Here is a 20,340-nt window from a genome sequence, read left to right as displayed (position 1 = left end):
ACCTCAGACTGGGAAAATCGATTTGAATGGTTATCTAACTTGGAATTCCAACAAGGGAACTCGGGCCTGTTTCTAGAGATCCGACTTTCTGACCTGAAGATCACTAACCTCCCAGTGGTTTTGAAAGCGGCATCTATGTAGTCCTACCAGTATGTGCATTATGATTACAAAAATATTGCAGTGACAGTGACCACGTCAAGAAGCGACGCAGCGTACAGTGGGCGTGTTTCATGCAAGTAGGAGGCGAACAGTTTCAGAAACACAACAGACCAGACAGCTGCACGACGGACTGCCCGCGGTCATGAACTCAAAACAGCAGGCAACACGTCTGCAAAACAGGCCTGTGTAAAGTCTCTTAACGTACGCGGTGCAGCATAATATCCAAGTATAAGTGCGTAATTTGGAAAAAGGTAATTCAAAATGTGGATAACTCCGGAGGAGGTGTTGCTGGCCAACGCTCTGTGGGTGAGCGAAAGGGCGAACCCCTTTTTCATTCTCCAGCGGAGAAAGGGCCATGGAAAAGGAGGGGGCATCACTGGTAACTATGAAATTCAATAATTTGGTATAACTGTTTTCTGAAAAATATAATTTGTGTTGGCTAATGTCTTGCATTAGTAACGAGGGCTTTTGTTAGCAGGCTTGGGTGTTAGCAAGATAGCTAGCACACAGGCTAGCTGTTGTGTTGACGTGGGGAAAAGTGGCGCTAACTACTGTTAGCTATTTAACGTTAGCTTTGTTTTTTCTTCACTTACCATGCTCGCTCTTTGCTACTACTAGCTAACAGAATTGATAGCTATAATGCTTGCTAAAATGGTGCTTTCATGACATCTGGGAACTCTGGGAAAAACGAGGTCAAATTATGACGTCAGTGATCTTAATTTCGGATCTCTAAAAAGATGCTCGAGTTTCCGAGTTGGAAGCCCGTTAAAAAAAATCCCAGTCAGAACTCGTTTTTGCCCTAGTTCCGAGTTGTGTGTAACGCACTGAAGTGTGAATTTTGAGATTTTCGAATTTCCAGTTCCCAGTTGTTTTGAATGCGTTTGACTTATGTACATTTTCTCAAATACAACACTAAACAATAACGTTACACAGCTAGTAGACTATTGCTACGTTCAAGACAACTGGTAGTTTTGAAAGGTCATCCAACTCGGAATTCCAGGTCGGGAACTCGGGCCTCTTTCTTGAGCTTCGATTTTTCCGACTTGGAGATCACTGACGTCATGATTCGACCTCGTTTTTTCCGAGTTCCCAGTAGTCTTCAAGGGACCATATACTAGTTTAGCCAACCCGATACTGTGCAAGCTAGCACTGCCATATGACAAAAACATTGAACTTGGATTAGCCTCCCACTTTGAATTTGGTGCTATCATAAAACACCAGATATAGGTAACTTTAGCTATCTCCTGTAATTCTAGTAATAAAGAGAATAAAGAGAATTGCATGTAATGAAAAACAATTTTATATTAAATAACTATTTTTAGGCTAGGAAGCTATCTAGTCCGACACTCATAATTTAGTTAGATTTGTACTGAATTAGATCAAGTCTCATTTTAGGTGACTTCACACAAGTGGCCTTTCATTCACAAGGGTTTATGATGTTTCCCTTTGATTTAGATATCTCTCCCCCAAGTCCTTGTCTAAAAGCAACAGCACCACTGCAGCTGTGTTGCTGATGAGTTCTAGGAACATAAGCAAGGTCTAAGACTAGCCTACGGTACACATTAACCCGTCACATACGACGGTCAAATGTAGGCTATGAAATAGTACATCATGTAGGAATGATTGAGGTATGTGTATGTGCGTGCACATGTGAGTTTCAATGCATGTCTGTATTATCAGACATTGTGCTTCAACAGGTGTTGGACTTCCACACTCCCCCTAAAAAATAATGTCAATTATGATCTTAACCAAATAACATTTGTTTACCCAGAAAGTAGGTTAAAAGTCACACGTGCAAAGTTAGGACTCCTCCAGCCAGCTACTTCATATTTTGCATGGTTGACCTGTAGTCCCCTATTGGGATTCATGCCTAAAATGCTGTGCTGTTTTACTTCAGGATTGTTGGTGGGCACCATGGATGTGGTCCTGGACTCCAGTGCCAGAGTGGCTCCCTATAGGATCCTGCACCAGACAGGGGACTCCCAGATCTTCTGGAGCATCGCTTGTGGTGGGTGCAAAACCATGCCATGACACTTCTGAATATTCTGGGATAGGCAAACTGTTTTGAAGCTAGCTTATTTAAATACAACTGTATAAAAGCATTGGGACTATATAAATTCTATCCATTATGATCAGGTCTAAAGAGACCTCTTCTTGTTGTGCTGAAATACTGTGTTTTCCCAGGCTCCTCCCGGAAGGAGATCACGGGGCATTGGGAGTGGCTGGAGACCAACCTGCTCCAGACGCTCTCCATCTTCGACAACGACGAAGACATCACCACCTTCGTCAAGGGGAAGGTCTCGGTAGGCACTGCTGCCACAAAGCATAGTTCAACCTCCTAGAATTAGAACACATTCAAATTCTATGGTCAAACCTTGGGTTAGCCAATGTCTTAATTGTTTCTCCTGCGTTATGTAAGCTGCTGACTCAGTTCCTCTATTAAGAGCAGATCTATGCGTCATGGTCACATTGACCGAAATCCATGCAATCCGGAAAATGCCATTCATGCCCATTCTAAGTGGCATGCGTGTCTTCCTCCAATCTTTCTATCTAGGGCATCATCGCTGAGGAGAACAAGAGCAAAGCGGCCCAGGAGGACGAGGACTCTGGCAAGTTCCGCGAGGCCGAGCAGAAGATGAGGAAGCTATTTGGCATGCCCGGCGAGGAGAAGCTGGTCAACTACTACTCCTGTAGCTACTGGAAGGGCCGTGTGCCCCGCCAGGGCTGGGTCTACCTCAGCGTCAACCACCTCTGCTTCTACTCCTTTCTCCTGGGGAAAGAAGGTGTGTGTGTGTGCTCGCTCACCCGACATGCTTGCATAGGATGTGTGTGAGCATGCATGTGTGTCTAAGAATGAATGAAATGGGTAGGAATCTTATGAGACTCGTTACAGAAGAAGATAATGGGGCTAAGAGAGAGTGTGTGAAAGGACATGGAGTATTGAGTTTGTATGGGTGTAGAGGTAACCCCACTTGAATGTTGCAGCAGTAACCCCGACAAATGGAATTCTATGAAATCTACCTTCTTTCCCTTTCTGCTGTTTCTTCCTCTCTACTGTACACCAATCTCTGCTTGCTCACTGCCCCCTTCCTTTGCTCTCTCTCTCTCCCTCGTATCCCTTTTCTCTGTCTCCCCCCCCCCCCCCCCGTCTCCCCTTATAGTGACCCTGGTGGTGCAGTGGACGGAAGTGACACGTCTTGAGAAGAACGCCACACTGGTGTTTCCGGAGAGTGTGCGGGTGAGCACACGGCACACGGAACACTACTTCTCCATGTTCCTCAACATAAACGACACCTTCAAGCTCATGGAGCAGCTGGCCACCATTGCCATGCGCCAGCTGCTGGACAACGAGGGCTTCTCCGCCGACCGCACGCTGCCCAAGGCATGCAAGACGCTCAAGAACGTCTCGGCACTCAAGAGGTACGAGGTTTCAAGGTTCAAGAGAGATGAGTCGGGAATTTCCTTATTTTTCTGACCGGAATTTTTCCGAACACCTGTTTTCAATGAAATGGAGGGTTCTTCCAAGAACTTGTTTGTTCAACCTCCAGAGAACAGGGGTAGGCAATTCAGGTCCTGAAAGGCAGCACGGTGTGTATTGTTCTTCCTAACACACCAGATTTTTGTTAATGATGGTCCTCAATTTTCTGCATCTCACCGATAAATCACCATATATTTTTTTTCATGTGTATATATTTACTGTATATATACTTTTGCTAATGTACTCCTCCTCTCACTATTGGATGTCAACTTCAGGGACCTGGACGCACGGGCCAAGAACGAACGCTACCGGGCGCTGTTCCGCCTGACCCCGGACGAGCGCCTGGACGGACACACAGACTGCACGCTGTGGACGCCCTTCGCCAAGATGCACATTGTGGGCCAGCTGTTTGTCTCCAACAACTACATCTGCTTCTGCAGCCGTGAGGAGGACCTCTGTCAGCTCATCATCCCCCTCAGAGAGGTACCTACACACACACACACACACAACGCAAGCACGCCCCTTTCTTTCGTTTTCGGACATCTTGCCTCTTGTCTCTCTCTTTCCCATTGTCCTGCCTCCCCCTTTCTCTCATTTCCTTTCTCTCTCTGGCAATCTTTTTCACACTCACTTTCTCACTGTCCATCTTTTTTTCATGGGTGACAACATGCCCTCATGGGATGCGCCTAATGTTCTTAGTTGTACATTAGAGTAAATAAACAAAGCACTCTTCCCCCCTCTCTCTCTCACCTCCCCTTTCTCCCTCATCCCCTCTTTCTCCTCACTCCCTCTCTCTAGGTGTCCATTGTGGAGAAGGCAGACAGCAGCAGCGTCTTGCCCTGCCCCGTGTCCATCAGCACCAAGAACAAGATGACCTTCCTCTTCGCCAACCTCAAAGACCGCGACTTCCTGGTCCAGCGCATCTCCGACTTCCTGCAGCGCACACCTGACAAGCTGTGGAGCGACGGCCACCCGCTTGCCCTCAGTGGCTATTCAGTGAGTCAATCAGAGGGGATGTGTGCTGTTTGGGTGGGCCCTTTGATCTGTCAGTAACACTCTGTCGTGAAAGAGTAGGGTTGCAAAATTCTCCGGTTTTCAAGAAATCCTGTTAGGTGGATTCCAGATTTCCTGCTTATTCACTCCTGATTCTGTGAATATTCCAACTGGGAATTTGGGGAAAGTTACTGTAATTTTGCAACCCTATGAGATTGTGATCCATAATATGGCTTTTTGACGTTTTCTGCTACGCTCTAGATGACATTAATATGATATGACCACTCATTCACAGTCATGTTTTTGCTAGAATGACTTCTTTTGAATGGATTTGTTTATTACATACTGTAAATAAAAATGTGTATTCTTTATATTCTCTCTCTCCTTACTTCTTTTTAGCATGACAGGATATCCAGCTGGTATGTTTTAGCTGATAACGCCCCTTTAAATCCACAATCTCCTCCTCCTCCCCCCCCCCAGGTTTCTCCCAGCCCCAGTACGACCCCACTTTCCTCCAGCCTCCCCACACCCACGGGCGCAGGAGGGGAACCGTCCCAGGGGCGCCACTACAGTCCCAGCCTGCCAACAGCCACACAGGGCCTGCTCCGCATCTACCAGAAGGACGACCCAGAGGACCACGGGCCCAAAGCTGTGAGTCCAACCCCACCCAGACCCACGTCAACGGCTTCGACTGTCTTATACTCTCAGAATATCCTACCCATTTTTTTTATATGGTTTTTATTACTTCAGTGTGCTCTCTCTGTTTTTTAAGCTGAAGTGATCCTTTCTGAACAGTCTTTTATTGTCACTACCTAGAGATGTAGACCGAGTTTGATGCTTTAGAATGTAGGTTAATGTATGCCGTGTCTATGGTTCTTGTCCTATCATGGTTAACATTACACGAAAGAAAATACTATCTTAACCGTGTCTGTATAGGCAAGCTTGAAATTTGACACTTGAAGGCCACCATCTGTTCATCTATCTATCTAGCTCCCAAACTCAAGGATTGCAAGTCAGGCCTGGCTCATTTGGAAACAGTGCTCACTTCGCCATTCGTTGTCTTAGCTCTTTGATGACGTTTGCTTTGCTCATGGTGCCAAAGGAGCATAAACACCATGTCCTTACAGCATTCTAGTCATTGATCACCAATGTCATTATATTGTTATAACATACCTTTCGCTTGATGTTTTATTTTTGGGGGGTCATACTGATTTACTGACACCCCCCCTTCTCTCTCTTTCTATTCACCTCCTCAGACCAAGGAGAAAATGAAAGAGGAGTCATGGAACATCCACTTCTTTGAGTTTGGCAGGGGGGTGTGTATGTACCGTACCTCCAAGACCAGAGAGCTGGTGCTCAACGGTATCCCTGAGAGCCTCCGAGGGGAGCTGTGGCTGCTCTTCTCAGGTAGACATTTTGTTTTCTACAATTCAATTTCTAGAATTTTCTTAGCCTATGTGTCTCCAAAGAGCACATAAGAGTTTTGGTTAGCCCACATAGATACCGTGCTTCAGTTACCAAATGCCTTAACTGGAGCATCCAAATATGCAGTCATTGCACTCAGTTTTTCTGATGGAAGTCAGGCTACATTTCTAAACTTCTGCTTTGGCTGTGTAGTCTGTGGCTGATGGCTCCAACCACTAGGCCACTCCTACTCTAGCACAGATGCACTATGTCTTAGTGTTGTTTTTGGCAGCAAGTCTGTGGGGTTTCAAACCACCAACCATAAGTAGGTGTCATTGCAGAGGAACTCTCCCCCCGTATGGTTTCTGTTCTTGTACCAGTTCTCAAAGAAGCCACTAATCACCTACAGGCTAGCTTTGAGGGTTCAAGTTTGGTTTAGGTGGAGCTAGCAGAAAGCCAATGGGCCTGTACCATGAATTCAACAGAATTGTAGATTGTAAAAGTGAGGTAGATCATTTACCAAATAGAAACAAATGCATTCAATAATAGCCTATAAGGTTTCTTCAAACATGGTGATTTTGAATGGCAGAGTTTGACGGTTGAATTATAGACTATATATACACAAAAGCATGTGGACACCCCTTCAAATTAAAGGATTTGGCTATTTCAGCCACACCCGTTGCTGACAGGTGTATAAAATCAAGCACACAGCCTTGCAGTCTCCATAGACAAACATTGGCAGTAGAATGGCCTTACTGAAGAGCTCAGTGACATTCAATGTGTCACTATCATAGGATGCCACCTTTCGAACTAGTCAGTTCATAGTGCGTAAAAATCGCCTGTCTTTGATTGCAACAAGCAATGTCAGCACAATAACTGTTTTTCGGGAGCTTCATGAAATGGGTTTCAATGGCCGAGCAGCTGCACACAAGCCTAAGATCACCATGCGCAATGACAAGCGTTGGCTGTAGTGGTGTAAAGCTCGCCGCCCATGTGAATCTGGTGCAGTGGAATCGTGTTCTGTGGAGTGCTGAATCAGGCTTCACCATCTGGCAGTTCGGCAGACGAATCTGGGTTTGGCAGATGCCAGGAGAACCATAACCAACTCTTATGTTAATAGCAGGCTAAGTCTACCTACATATTTATGAAAAAGGGTATGGCAAATAGGAATAGGTAGGTCATTTGGCGTGTCGCTCAGCTGTGAGCTGCATTGTTGTGCGCTGCCTGACTCCAGCGGTACCAGTCATGTTCAAATAGGTTAAACTATCGTCTGTGCATTTTTAAAATATTATATACAGTACCAGTCAAAAGTTTGGACACACCTACTCATTCCAGGGTTTTTCTTTATCTTTACTATTTTCTACAATGTAGAATAATAGTGAAGACATCAAAACTATGAAATAACACATGGAATCATGTAGTAACCAAAAAAATAGATTTTATATTTGAGTTTCTTCGAAGAAGGAGTTCCCACATGTGCTGAGCACTTGCTGGCTGCTTTTCTCTGCGGTCCAACTCATCCCAAACCATCCCCATTGGGTTGCTGTTGGGTGATTGTGGAGGCCAGGTCATCTAATGCAGCACTCCCATTACTCTCCTTCTTGGTCAAATAGCTTTTGTGTGTGTGACAATAATTTATATTACACATCACAATGTTGTTGCCATCGATGTCTTTTAAACATAGTTGATATCCGATTATATTGTAATAACGCCCAACCCTACTTTACACCACTCCGGCCGACGCTTGACATTGCACATGGTGATCTTAGGCTTGTGTGCGGCTGAGTCAGTTTGGAACTCGGTAGTGAATGTTGCAATTTTTACATGCTACTAGCTTCCGGACTCTGCGGTCCCGTTCTTTGAGCTTGTGTGGCCTACCACTTCACGGCTGAATCATTGTTTCTCATAGACGTTTTCACGTCACAATAGCAGCACGTACAGTTGACCGGGGCAGCTCTAGCAGGGCAGAAATTTGACCAATTGACTTGGAAAGGTGGCATCCTATGACCGTGCCACGTTGACTCACTGAGCTCCTCAGTAAGGCCATTTTACTGCCAATGTTTGTCTATGGAGATCACATGGCTGTGTGCTCGATTTTACACACCACCTGTCAGCAATGGGTGTGGCTGAAATAGCCAGATCCACTAATTTGTGTGTGTGTGTGTGTGGTGCACATCCACATCAGCAATCTGTTGGTTTCAAGGAAAGCACTCACTCCTACCTTGTGACTTGAAGGTAATGTGTTTCATTGTCTCTGCCATATTGACTAGGGAAGTGTTGTTATTGCAACGTCACCAAGCTGACCCCTCCCCTCCGTCATTCCTTTCTGACTCATCTGGTATCAGCTGACCAACTAGATTCCTGAGTCATGCGGCCTAGCTATGCAAGGGTTACACAATAATGAGAGAACCTAGAAACGGAACCGCTGTATTGTGTTGCTATGTGGATGTGTTTTTGTACTTTGGCTGTTTCCTCTATGTAAAATGATAGCACTCAATGACCAGGATTGTGTCCTGCAATGATATCTGGAATGACTAGTCTGTTTTCAGGAATCTGTCGACTTTGTGTTTTCTAGCAAATATGTAAAGTTGGTTCATGTTTTTGTTGATACAACAAACAAACAACCAGTCATACAACGGATAGAATCAAAAGGATCTAAACGTTAGATCCTTTGCCGACTGACAAATCCATATGGACTGAATCTGCCTCATAATCCATTGAATTAACTCTTTTACTACCATCCATCTCCTCTCCAGGAGCTCAGAATGAGATGGCCACCCACCCTGGCTACTATGCTGAGCTGGTGGAGCAGGCCATGGGCCGCTGTACCCTGGCCACGGAGGAGATCGAGAGGGACCTGCACCGCTCCATGCCCGAGCACCACGCCTTCCAGAATGAGATGGGCATCGCTGCCCTCCGCAGGGTCCTCACCGCCTACGCCTGCCGCAACCCTGGCATAGGATACTGCCAGGTATGACAACTTAAAAAACAACAACTTTACTTTACTTAGGCTCGTCACTCTCCAGGGAGTATCATAGGCCATCAATGACTCTCCATCACACTCAGTCTTGTTCCATCTTATGCCAGATCTTTTGGTGTCTGCTTCAAGCTCCCGCTGCCAGGTGTTTCTTGGGTGCCCTCTCTTCCGTTTTCCTTGTGGGTTCCAGGATAGAGCTTGCCTGGCAGTGGCGTGCCTGGGGCCTGGGCCTTCAGTGAGGTCCTACACAGTCCGTCCCCCCCCTGAATTAACCCACCTCTTATTACCATCATTATGATGCCATGGCTCTAGACACTATACATTTAGACAGAAACGCAGTATAACCAGGCTTTGCGTCACCTTGAAATTGACATTTTTATTCAGAGAATTGCAGGGGAAGAGTACAATACAGTACAGTTCAAATAATAGGCAAGAACATAGTCGAGTGCAACAGTTATATTAATATTCTTCTTCTATCCATTTCTGGTCCACAAACTTTTGAGCTTTAAGTCCAAAAAAAGTCAGCATTTTCATCGTGTCCACTAAATTAAAGTTCCTGTTTACCCAAAAACATGACACAATCAATGAGTCTTTTCAATATTTCCCTATTTTTCTTCACCTTTTCATTGTGCAGCTCCGTTGCCCAGCACGCTTGTTCATTGAGTTGTAGATCCACTCGGGTGTCCCCAAAAGTTTTCAAAAGCACCATTGCTTGTAAGTGCTCAGGCGTACTTTGGTGTCTCGTTGCTGCCTTGGTTAGACAACTCAAGTTTGCAAAGCCAGTGTGACTCCAAACACCAAATCGATCACTTGTAAATAATAGGCATTCCCAGCAGTACAGTTTGCAGTGCTTCTCGGAGCCTGTGAGCCATTGATAGCGCTCGTACTTGGAACTTTGAAAGTGGCGAACGAACCCCTTTCGTATTATTTCTTGTTGTCGTTGACTTGTCGAGGAAGAACCTGCAAGTAAGCATTTCATTGGAAGATGTATATCATGCGTATCCCGTACATACGACTAATAACTTGGAACTAGAAATTCACTAAGACAGGAAATAACATTTGTGATGCTGTACAAGCAGAAGAGTACACAATGATCGATGCCTGTCCCCTCCAGGCGATGAACATTGTGACGTCGGTGCTGCTGCTGTACTGTACAGAGGAGGAGGCCTTCTGGCTGTTGGTGGCTCTGTGTGAGAGGATGCTGCCAGACTACTACAACACCAGGGTTGTGGGTGAGTGACAGCTAAGACTGACAATAGAAATACAGAGCCGCTAATTACCATAGAAATAGAACGATTGCTGAAGGTTCTAAGGGTGATAAGAACTCAGTAGTTTGGGCTGTGGTCGATTCAGTTTTCCAATTTTCTAAAAGGACTTTTCATTGCATGATTTTCATTTTACCTCTTTTCCTAAAATGAATTGAACCCAACCTTGATGCGTATGTTTGGATATGGATGTCTTTTTTAAATTCTCCCTCTCCCCCAGGTGCTCTCGTTGACCAAGGCGTGTTTGAGGAGCTGACTCGTGAGTGCCTCCCCCTCCTCTACGAGCACATGCAGGAGCTGGGCGTCATCTCCACCATCTCCCTCTCCTGGTTCCTCACGCTATTTCTCAGCGTCATGCCCTTCGACAGCGCCGTGCTCCTGGTCGACTGCTTCTTCTACGAGGGCATCAAGGTCATCTTCCAGGTGGCACTGGCCGTGCTGCACGCCAACATGGACACGCTGCTGGGCTGCTCCGACGAGGGAGAGGCCATGACCATACTCGGACGGTGAGTGGGGGGTGGGAGAGACTGTCTGCACTGACGAGGGAGAGGCCATGACCATACTGGGACAGTGAGTGATGGATTTCAAGTGTTTCTTGGAATTGACACCACACATTATGTAGCCAAAATGTTTCATTGGAAGGGTAACTATACAGAAACCTTAATTGTTTTACATTTTTATTTATGAATGGTGACATTACCATTCTGGACTGATGAAGCTATAGCCATATTGCGCTGGACTGAGAATAAGTGGTTCTCTCACTCTCTCTCAGGTACCTGGACAATGTTGTCAACAAGCAGACTGTGTCTCCTCCCATTCCCCACCTCCACGCCCTGTTGACCAGTGGTGATGAACCACCACCGGAGATTGACGTGTTCCAGCTCATCAAGTCATCCTATGACGTAAGACAAGTCCTCCCAGCATGACTAGGAGAGCCAAATTACTTTTTCACAGAAAAATGCATTCTTAGTTCTCAAACACAACTCGCTTGTTTACTCAATCGCATTGAACAAGGAGAGATTGATGTAGATTCTACAAATCAGTGACTTCGGGATACATTTGTAACGGACTCTATTGAACTCTATTTCAATTCTATTATACTACAATTCTATAACACCTGCCTTTTCCCTCTGTTTCTCTGTGTCCCTGAGCAGAAGTTTGGAAGTCTGCGTGCTGATGTCATCGAGCAGATGAGGTTCAAGCAGAGGTTAAAGGTTATCCAATCGCTGGAAGACACTGCCAAGAGGAGTGTGGTGAGTTCATATGTCAAAGAAGTGACTGTGATTGAAACGCTTAGTGAAGTTAGTTTCTTGATCTCATTGCGTTGATGGTTGTAGTTTGACGTCGACAACTGAATTTCATAGCATTGAGATTAGTCTACATTATACTCCATTCCAACCTTCACTTAATAATGATCTATTGTCTTACTGTTCCTACTTGGTCCAATGTGCTATAGCCAGAGATGTTTCTCTGTCTTGTTGTAAAGCTGTGTGTCTGTCCACAGGTGAGGGCCATCATGACCGACTCAGCCTTTAGCATCGAGGAGCTAGAAGAACTCTATGTTCTCTTCAAGGTGAGAAATTGGCATAATTATTACCGCCCCTGTGGCTTTTACACCATTACCAAACACTGGTCAACATTTTATTCAGTAAGTTCTTTGTTAGCAATGTTCTAAACACAGGCATGGCAACTTAGTGTGGTGGGTATTAGTCATGGTTGCGGTGATGATAACAGGTCAGACAGCTGTCACATGTTAGGTGTTGTGCAACCAAGTGAGCCATTATCAATAGACTGAGAACAAAACAAGTTGTGGCTCATGCTGCAAACAAGTGTAAACCTGAAAGCCCTTAACAAAAGCCATCGCTATCAAGCTGTTAGCTCAAGTCCCTCAACTGTCAAGCATCATTGGACAATCCATTCAATGTTTCAATCAGCTAATACCACCTCTGAACTGCATCCCACTCCCATTGCCCATGGCAGGCCAAGCACATTATGAGCTGCTACTGGGGGGCCAGCTGCACGGCGGCGGAGCGCCATGACCCCAGCCTGCCCTACCTGGAGCAGTACCGCATCGACCTGGAACAGTTCTGCCAGCTGTTCGGGGCCCTGGGCACCTGGCTGTGTGGCACTCACACCGTCACACTGGCCGCTCGCCACTTCCGCCTGTTGGACAGCAACAAGGACGGCCTCATCAACTTCAAAGAGTTTGTCACGGGCCTGAGTGAGTTTGGAGATTTGAATTAAGGAATCGCAACTTGCTGCAACTTAACTGACATTGATGTTTTCAGCTGTGGTTTTGAGAACAATTATTTTGCTAGTTTGTAGAAGGATAAGCCTAATTTGACTGGTTGCTTGTAGTTGGCATGGATCCCATCTCTGCCACCAATTGGGTAACTGACCAACCATATGTCTCCCATCAGGTGGGATGTACCATGGAGACATGACAGAGAAACTGAAGTTACTGTACAAACTACACCTGCCACCAGGTAAGCAGGGAAAAACAACTCTTCAGGTTCAATAACAGTCTAACCTACCTATGATAAATGTATTGCAGACATACTGCAGGATATTGACACTCACATTCTGACTTGGCTTCAGACTTTTCACTCAGAAACAACAGTTCTAGTGAATCAATAAATGCAGAAGATGTGAGCCTGCAGTCAGCCAGCCAGCAGACACACTTGTGACCCTGTGCTTTGGGTGGTGTGTTTTTAAAGGGACAGTATGCACATGAGAGAAGAATTGTCTCTCAAATCAAATTACATTTTTCACATGCGCTAAATACAACGGGTGTAGACTTTACCGTGAAATGTTTACTTACAGGCCCTTAAAACCTCTTTGGGCTAGGGGGCAGTATTTTAACATCCGAATGAAAAGCGTGCTACCCAGGCCCAGAAGCTAGGATATGCATATTATTATTAGATTCGGATAGAAAACACTGAAGTTTCTAAAACTGTTTGAATAATGTCTGCGAGTACAACAGAACTGATTTGGTAGGCAAAAACCTGAGCACAATCCATCCAGGGAAAACATTTTTTGAGCTCAGTGATTTCCATTAGGTTTCTATGGTAATCCCTTTTTAATAGAAATATGCTTGCAGTTCCTATGGCTTCCACTAGATGTCAACTACTAGTCTTTAGAAATTGGTTGATGTTTTTCCTTTGAGAGATGAAGTATTCCTTTCCTTTCCATGTGTCACACAAAGGGACTCAAGTCTTTTGGAGCGCACGACCTGGAACGCGCTTCACTTTATTTTCGTCCGGTATTGAGCAATTGAGCACAGTATTTCCCCGTCTTAAGTTTTATCGATTATTTACGTTTTAGGATACATAAGTTTGGATTAGGAACGTTGTTTGAAATGTTTGGACCAAGTTTACAGGTAACTTATTAGATACTTTGTAGTCATGTTGGGCGAGTTGGAACCTGTGTATTTCTGAATCAAACGCGCCAAATAAATGGACATTTTGGGGATAAAATGAAGGAATTTATGTTTATGTGAGATTTTGGTGTGCCGACAGAAGATCTTCAAAGGTAAATCATGAATTATATTGTTATTTCTGATTTTTGTGTAGCACCTGCCTGTTGAAATCTGATTTTCATGTGTTTGTATGTGGGGTGCTGTCCTCAGATAATCGCATGGTCTGCTCTCGCCATAAAGCCTTTTTGAAATCTGACACTGGCTGTATTAACAAGAAGTTAAGATGTATTTTGATGTATAACACTTGTATGTTTAATTAATTCTTATTATGAGTATCTGTTTTTTTTTATTTGGCGCACTGCAATTTCACTGGATGTTGTCAAATCAATCCCGTTAACGGGATCCAAGCGGAAATGGGGGTGAAGGGATTTAACCAACAATGCAGTTTTAAGAAAAGTGAGAGTTAAGAACAATTGAGCAATTGGAGAAAATGTTTGTGCTTGTGGGAATGAGTGACAATGTGTATGTATTATAATATTTCATTAATCTGATGAATGTTATTTATCTAATCAAATAATTGTTTTGTTACCCAATTTTAAATTAATCATGTAACTATTAACTCAATAGGAATTTGGGGCACCACGAGAGCGGTTCTTTTACCATCTCCCGAATTAAACTCTAAAGGTTACATCCAGAAACAGTCAACTTATTAATCATAACCTCGTATCATATCGTCATTCTGAACAGTCGTAGCCTCCAACATCTGCAAAAAGCCTTTCTTATGATTTAGTACTACACAAATTGGTTAATTTATTTACTAGCTAACGAAACAGGTCCCTTGCGGACTAACACAATATGGCAGCTTGTTACAAAAGAGAGAGAGACCTAATACTTTGGTACATTTAGAAACTACTCTCACATTAACCATATACTTTGCACACGAACTGCCACCGTTTGGAGTAAGAAATTATGAATGCATTTACGTTTAGATGTCTTGATTCTTCCAGTGATTGTCTGGGAGGTGAGCTTCTCGCCTCTACCTCGTGTTGAGATTTTAGAGTTTGAACTACTTTACAAGTGAGCTGCAGCTACATGCTTCTCTGGCCTGATATGTTCATTCTTAACCCACCGTTTTACACAGTTCATTCAAAAGGGGTGGTTCGTGAGGCTGACACGCTCTCTGACCTCACTCAAGGGGTGGTGACTACTTGCTGTGCACAGTTTTATATAAACAATTTCGTCTTATAGTTTCTAACATTTACATCCCTCTCAACAAAAACACTTGTCGTATTTCATACACGACATAAGAGGATGACGACTTCGTACATGTAGTGTATATACTTCTCAAGTTACAGTATTTACTTTATAACATTTTTAATGACATCACAAAATAACACCCCAAATGACATTATTATTTCTCACCTCTGACCATTCCCCACGTTCTATGTTAGAAATATTGTTCCAGTATTCACTTTAGAACGTGTTACAGTTTTGGCGGGGAAAACATCTGTGAAACAAAGGCACATTCCTTTGGTAAATTTGGAGAGGGAGATAGCTTAAAGTTCTAATCCTTGATTTACATCAGGGTGTGAACTGTCAACACCCCCGTCTGCAGGTGAGAGGGGGTCAGGCTGGAGTTATTTATTGCAATACTGATCTGACCTGTGGATCCTCACATGGACAGTCATGACAAATACATACTAGTGCTAACGTGCTTCTTGTTTCTCTTACAGCATTGTGTCCAGAGGAGGCTGAGTCGGCACTAGAGGCTGCGCAGTTCTTCACTGACGATGACAGTCCACAGGGTACACACACATTGCTGTTGACATATGCGTAGAGCATACACTCTTATACTTCTATAGGGGGAATATACACACTTGGTAACCATCTCTCATACTTCAGTTTGCTCACAATGTAAATGTGATATTTGACATTTTAGATGTTCTACTTAAGGCAATGAATGGTTCCTACAGTCCTGCTCCGTTGCGTGTGTGTGTGTGCATGGAAAATGGATTCCTACTACTTGATTTAACTGACAGTGTGTTATCATCCTCATGGATCTGTTTCCTCCCTCACTTACTTTCTGTCTTAATCTTTCTCTATATTGCGCTTTATTTCTCTCATTTCTGTAATTTCTTGCTCTCCCCATCTCGTTTTGTTTTCTTCTCAACGCTCCAGAATCTCCCTTCCTGTCTGATCTGGACTTCCTGGTGCAGGAAGTGACCTCAGGTTTGTCTCTCTGTGACTCTGTGTCACAAAGACATGTTTGATCAACAAAATGTTGGCCACGCTGTCAGGCAGAATAGTCCATCTAATATTCCAATCTACAAATTTGCGAGACAATTATTTGTTTTAGTTCATAGAGGACACTCTCTAACCTGTTAATAACCTCGCCAGCAGATTACACAACTTTATACAGAGTGGGTCCCCCCTCATTTCTTCTTCCTGTCCACTTGGTACAGTCCACTCGGGGCTCTCTTTGGAATGTTCTGGTGTGATAGACATCACATCTTTCCCCTTATCTGACTTTCTGTGGTATCTGCATCTCAGAGCGTGGACTTTCCATCCCTGCCTGTTACCCTCCTAGTATCTGTGGGCTAGTTGACTTCCCTCATCTTCCGTGAAGTGAATGTCTCACAAACTAATAAAAACATCAACCCCCCCTCCAACCTCTGTCTAGATAACCCACTTTACCCCGTCACTGTGTAGTGTGTGGATGGTCTGAGTAGTGGCTTTGTGGACATGATGATGGTGGTGGTTGTCTTCGTCTGCAGGAGAGGAGATGAAAGAGGCTGGGGAAGCGTCGGGATGCGGAGATGCAGAGGAGAAGAAAGGTGAGCCTCACTCCGCCTATGTTAATTACCTTTCTGCAGTATTGATATTCTTCCTCTGCAGGATTCAAGCTGTATTGCTATACGTATCCAGTGTAATATTGTGATGTCTGTTTCAGAGGTGAAGGACTATAAGTATTACCTGAGGATGTGGGCCAAGGAGAAGGAGCCCAAGATTGAGACCATTAAAGATCTTCCCAGGATGAACCAGGTACACATTACTGAGAGATGACCATAACTTGACCACTCATGCACACTTTGAGAAGCCATTTCTGTGACTGATCCCCTGTGTGTCCCCTACAGGAGCAGTTCATAGAGCTGTGTAAAACCCTGTACAACATGTTCAGCGAGGACCCACTGGAGCAGGAGCTCTACCACGCCATAGCCACTGTGGCCAGCCTGCTGCTGCGCATCGGAGAGGTGGGCAAGAAGTTCACCAACAACTGTGCCAAGAAACCAACCGACACCACCTACACCCAGGGTCCCACCCTTTCCGCTGAATTGCCCCAGCCCGAAAAAGAAGAGTCGAATGGGGAAAGCAGCTCAGGACAGTCCCTGGTCTGCAAGGCTTTGGCGGAGGCCCAGCTAGAAACGCCGCCCCAGCAGACGTCGGACGAAGAAGTGAAGGATGACACGTCGGTCTCGTCCTACTCCATGGTGAGCACGGGTTCGCTGCAGTGCGAGGACATCGCCGATGACACAGTCCTAATTGGCTGCGCCGGTGACCAGCAGCGGCGAGGCAGCACGCTGGACGGCGATTGGTCCATCACCTTCGAGCAGGTGCTGGCGTCGATGCTCACCGAGCCGCCCCTGGTGGACTACTTTGAGAAGAAGGGAGACATTCAGGCAAGGATGGCAACCTGTAAGATGCAAAGGGGGGTGGAGAGGCAGGTGAGCTCGTCAAGTGACCATGAGTTGGCCCAGCTCTCGACCTGAGTGGACCCATCCAGAACTCAACACTCACTGTCATTTCTCACCCGTAGGGGAAACCGATCACTGTCCAACTCGAGTTACCGTCCGGCCTTGCCTCACTCCCGTTTCACAGGGAGCTCTAGACCTGTATCTCTGTTGTGATTGTCATCATTTTACAGAACCATATGTGTGTGCGTGCGTGTGTAGGAAATATATCTATTGAAACAGTATTCAGTCTGTAAGCATAGAGTCTGCCCAACGGTTCTTACCTTGGATAAAAGCCACATAACTCTAAACATTTACAACCTATTACATCAACCCTACTACATTCAGAACCAGATTCAACCTAAGCCTGTTCCTAGACTAAAAATCACTTTCAGTAGAGGTTCTCCATGTCACATGTTTTCTAGTCCAGGACTAAGCTTAATATTTGTCTGGGAAACTTGCCCTTGAAGTGTAGTGGCTAATCCAAGGATGGGATGTTGTGCAGAGGAACATTGGTGCAGGATATCAGAGTTTTAACGTATTAGTACTCAACTGTATTTCTGTCGCTTCTCCTAGCACACTGCGGACCACAATCTAAGCTGTGGGTAAAAGCCTTCAACTGGAAGACCTATATGAGACATATATACGTTTGTATCTGTGAAATCCACAGCCATCTCAAACTAAAGCAAGAAAGCCTTTAAAAAAAAAAAGACTGAACTATAGATGTTAGATTTTAGAAACCGCTTGTTTTTGTTTTGTGTAGGTTTTTCTTAGAGAGAACGTTGGGAGAATGTCTGCGTTACCACTCTGTTCTCTGGCCAGTACTTGCTTCATTAGTCCCATTTCAGCAGTCGGTTATTTAAACTACCTTTGGGTGTGTAGTCTTATAGTACAACTCATGGTAACACATTGGTGTGGTTTGGGAGAGTCCTCCCTCCTTCACTAACTTACAATTAATCTGCAGCATTCAGATATGCATGGCGCTTTGCTCATTTGGTGACTCGCCTGCCAGGACCTGATTGGACTGTTTTTGTAATGATAGGTTGGCATATACACAGGGATAATTGTAGTGTTGGCATTTTGGGGAGGGACCTCTGAGGCTAAAATCTGCAGAGTTGGAGCATCACAACAAACAGCATTGTTTTCATTGAATGCCCTTCTTGAATTTTTGACCTACATATCAAACAAGGCAGTATCTCTTCCCCGTAGTTCAAAGCAGACACTCGGGGCGCTATGTGTCATTCATCAAATGACCTCAAATATTGTTTTACCCAAAGAAATACAATAGTTTTTCCATTAGTTACTAGACCTAGCTGTGAGTCGGTTGTATCTTTGTATTCAGGCCGGAGTTAAATTGACCATCTGTAAGTGGTCAATGGTTACCCCTGAAATGCACTGCTTCTGTCATTTCAGAATAGCAGTAAGGAAACATTTCCTGCAAGCAAATACTATTTTAACAGATTCCCATTAAATTTCAGTCTAAAAAAACTTGCTAAAATGCCATATAATGCTTTTCCTTCAAGCCAATAGGAGTCCCAAGCTGTGAATTACTGCATATAATTTTCATATTATCTTCTATCGTTCAAAGCTTTTAAGTGTATTAGATGTTTCTTGATAAAAATATAGCCTCAAATTGGTCTCATGTTATGAAGGAATTGAGAAAACTGTTACTGTCCTCCTGAATATTCATAATCTTGTTTTAACAGAGATAAGCTTCATACACAGTATTTGACTACACACCCAAATTGGTCACAAACATAAATATTTTGCATTCTTCATGTCTACTTTTGTCAACAGCTATTTTTTTATGTTTGGCAAGAAAAATGATATTTTTAAGAATCCGTTGTCTTTTAATCCATTCACCCCCCCCCCCCCCCCAACTTCGGGAAGAAACCAGACAGATGAAAGCAATATGGTAGCTCCATCGGTCATATTGCTTACGCCTATCTAGTTCCTTCAGAACTTCAGATTGAGAAACACTAGAGAAGTAGGAGTTAGGGATTGTTGTACAAGGCTATAGGCTCCTCAGTTTTAGTTTCCATTGTGGTTATCCAGACGGGTCTGAGATCAGTGGAGAAATGTGCTGGCACTGCTCAATACTGCTCTCCGAACTGTTCTTCTATGACACTAAAACCAGACTTAAAAGGTTGTCTGGCTGGTCCTTTGTTCATAACTCAACAACAGTCCAGCATTGCCCAAGGAATTTGCTTGCAGCATTACATACCAAGTTTATTGGCACTTCGTAAGATAGTTTTATACCCCAAGTTACATTTATCAGTGTTATTTGCGCTCAGCCCCAAAGTCCCAGTTAATCAAATTCTATGTAGATTATTTTATGTTGGCACACACAACCTGTCTCACTTTGTATATTCTTTTCTTTTCATCTGCATATGTTTCTTATCTAATGAAAATGACTAATTTTACTTGTTTACCTTGCAGACTACTTTCTAAATGTGAAAACAAAGAACAAGGAAGTAGTTTAGCATCTTTTGGGGTTCTGGGATAGCCTATGTGGCTGTTAAATCTGTTTATCGACCTATAGATATGTCATTAATGTATCCATGTAACGGATGTGTTTATTCACAAACTTGCATTTTAAATTGTATTTGATCAGTACTGTACTATATTGTGTAATAAATTAAAATACTGAATGAAATAACTTGATGGTTTTATTTAATAGGACAGGCTTACACCCTTTGGGTATATTAATAGTTTGTTTTTAGCTCTGCAGACAAGATTGACCACTCTTAATCCAATTATTGTACATTATACATGACAAACCATGTATTTTTACTGCTCTAATTACGTTGGTAACCAGTTTATAATAGCAATAAGGCTACTCGGGGGTTGGTGGCATATGGCCAATATACCATGGCTAAGGGCCTTATTGCTTAATTGAACAACAGTACTATATCTTC

The 20,340-nt window shown here is 44.0% G+C and overlaps 1 protein-coding gene across 2 annotated transcripts; it reads left to right on the top strand.

Moving 5' to 3' along the window:
- The first annotated feature begins 247 nt into the window (after window positions 1-247).
- Window positions 248-20,081, top strand: LOC115129535 (TBC1 domain family member 9B). 2 transcript variants are annotated; one of them, XM_029659975.2, is made up of 22 exons: window positions 248-538; window positions 2,057-2,167; window positions 2,344-2,462; window positions 2,714-2,942; window positions 3,321-3,579; window positions 3,913-4,120; window positions 4,436-4,633; window positions 5,111-5,281; window positions 5,887-6,037; window positions 8,791-9,005; window positions 10,126-10,243; window positions 10,497-10,782; window positions 11,049-11,178; window positions 11,431-11,529; window positions 11,781-11,849; window positions 12,257-12,497; window positions 12,697-12,762; window positions 15,428-15,499; window positions 15,873-15,923; window positions 16,469-16,528; window positions 16,645-16,736; window positions 16,829-20,081. In XM_029659975.2, exons 1-22 carry the CDS (start codon window positions 421-423, stop codon window positions 17,459-17,461), a joined length of 3,696 nt encoding a protein of 1,231 aa, XP_029515835.1. In that variant the 5' UTR covers window positions 248-420; the 3' UTR covers window positions 17,462-20,081. The 2 variants fall into 2 exon arrangements, with proteins under 2 accessions (XP_029515835.1, XP_029515836.1); XM_029659976.2 differs by lacking the exon at window positions 15,873-15,923.
- The last annotated feature ends 259 nt before the right edge of the window (window positions 20,082-20,340 follow it).

The sequence above is a fragment of the Oncorhynchus nerka genome, linkage group LG5 (assembly GCF_034236695.1).
Source record: "Oncorhynchus nerka isolate Pitt River linkage group LG5, Oner_Uvic_2.0, whole genome shotgun sequence".
In the NCBI taxonomy this organism is placed as follows: Eukaryota; Metazoa; Chordata; class Actinopteri; order Salmoniformes; family Salmonidae; genus Oncorhynchus; species Oncorhynchus nerka.
This window is presented reverse-complemented; position numbering and strand designations above follow the sequence as displayed.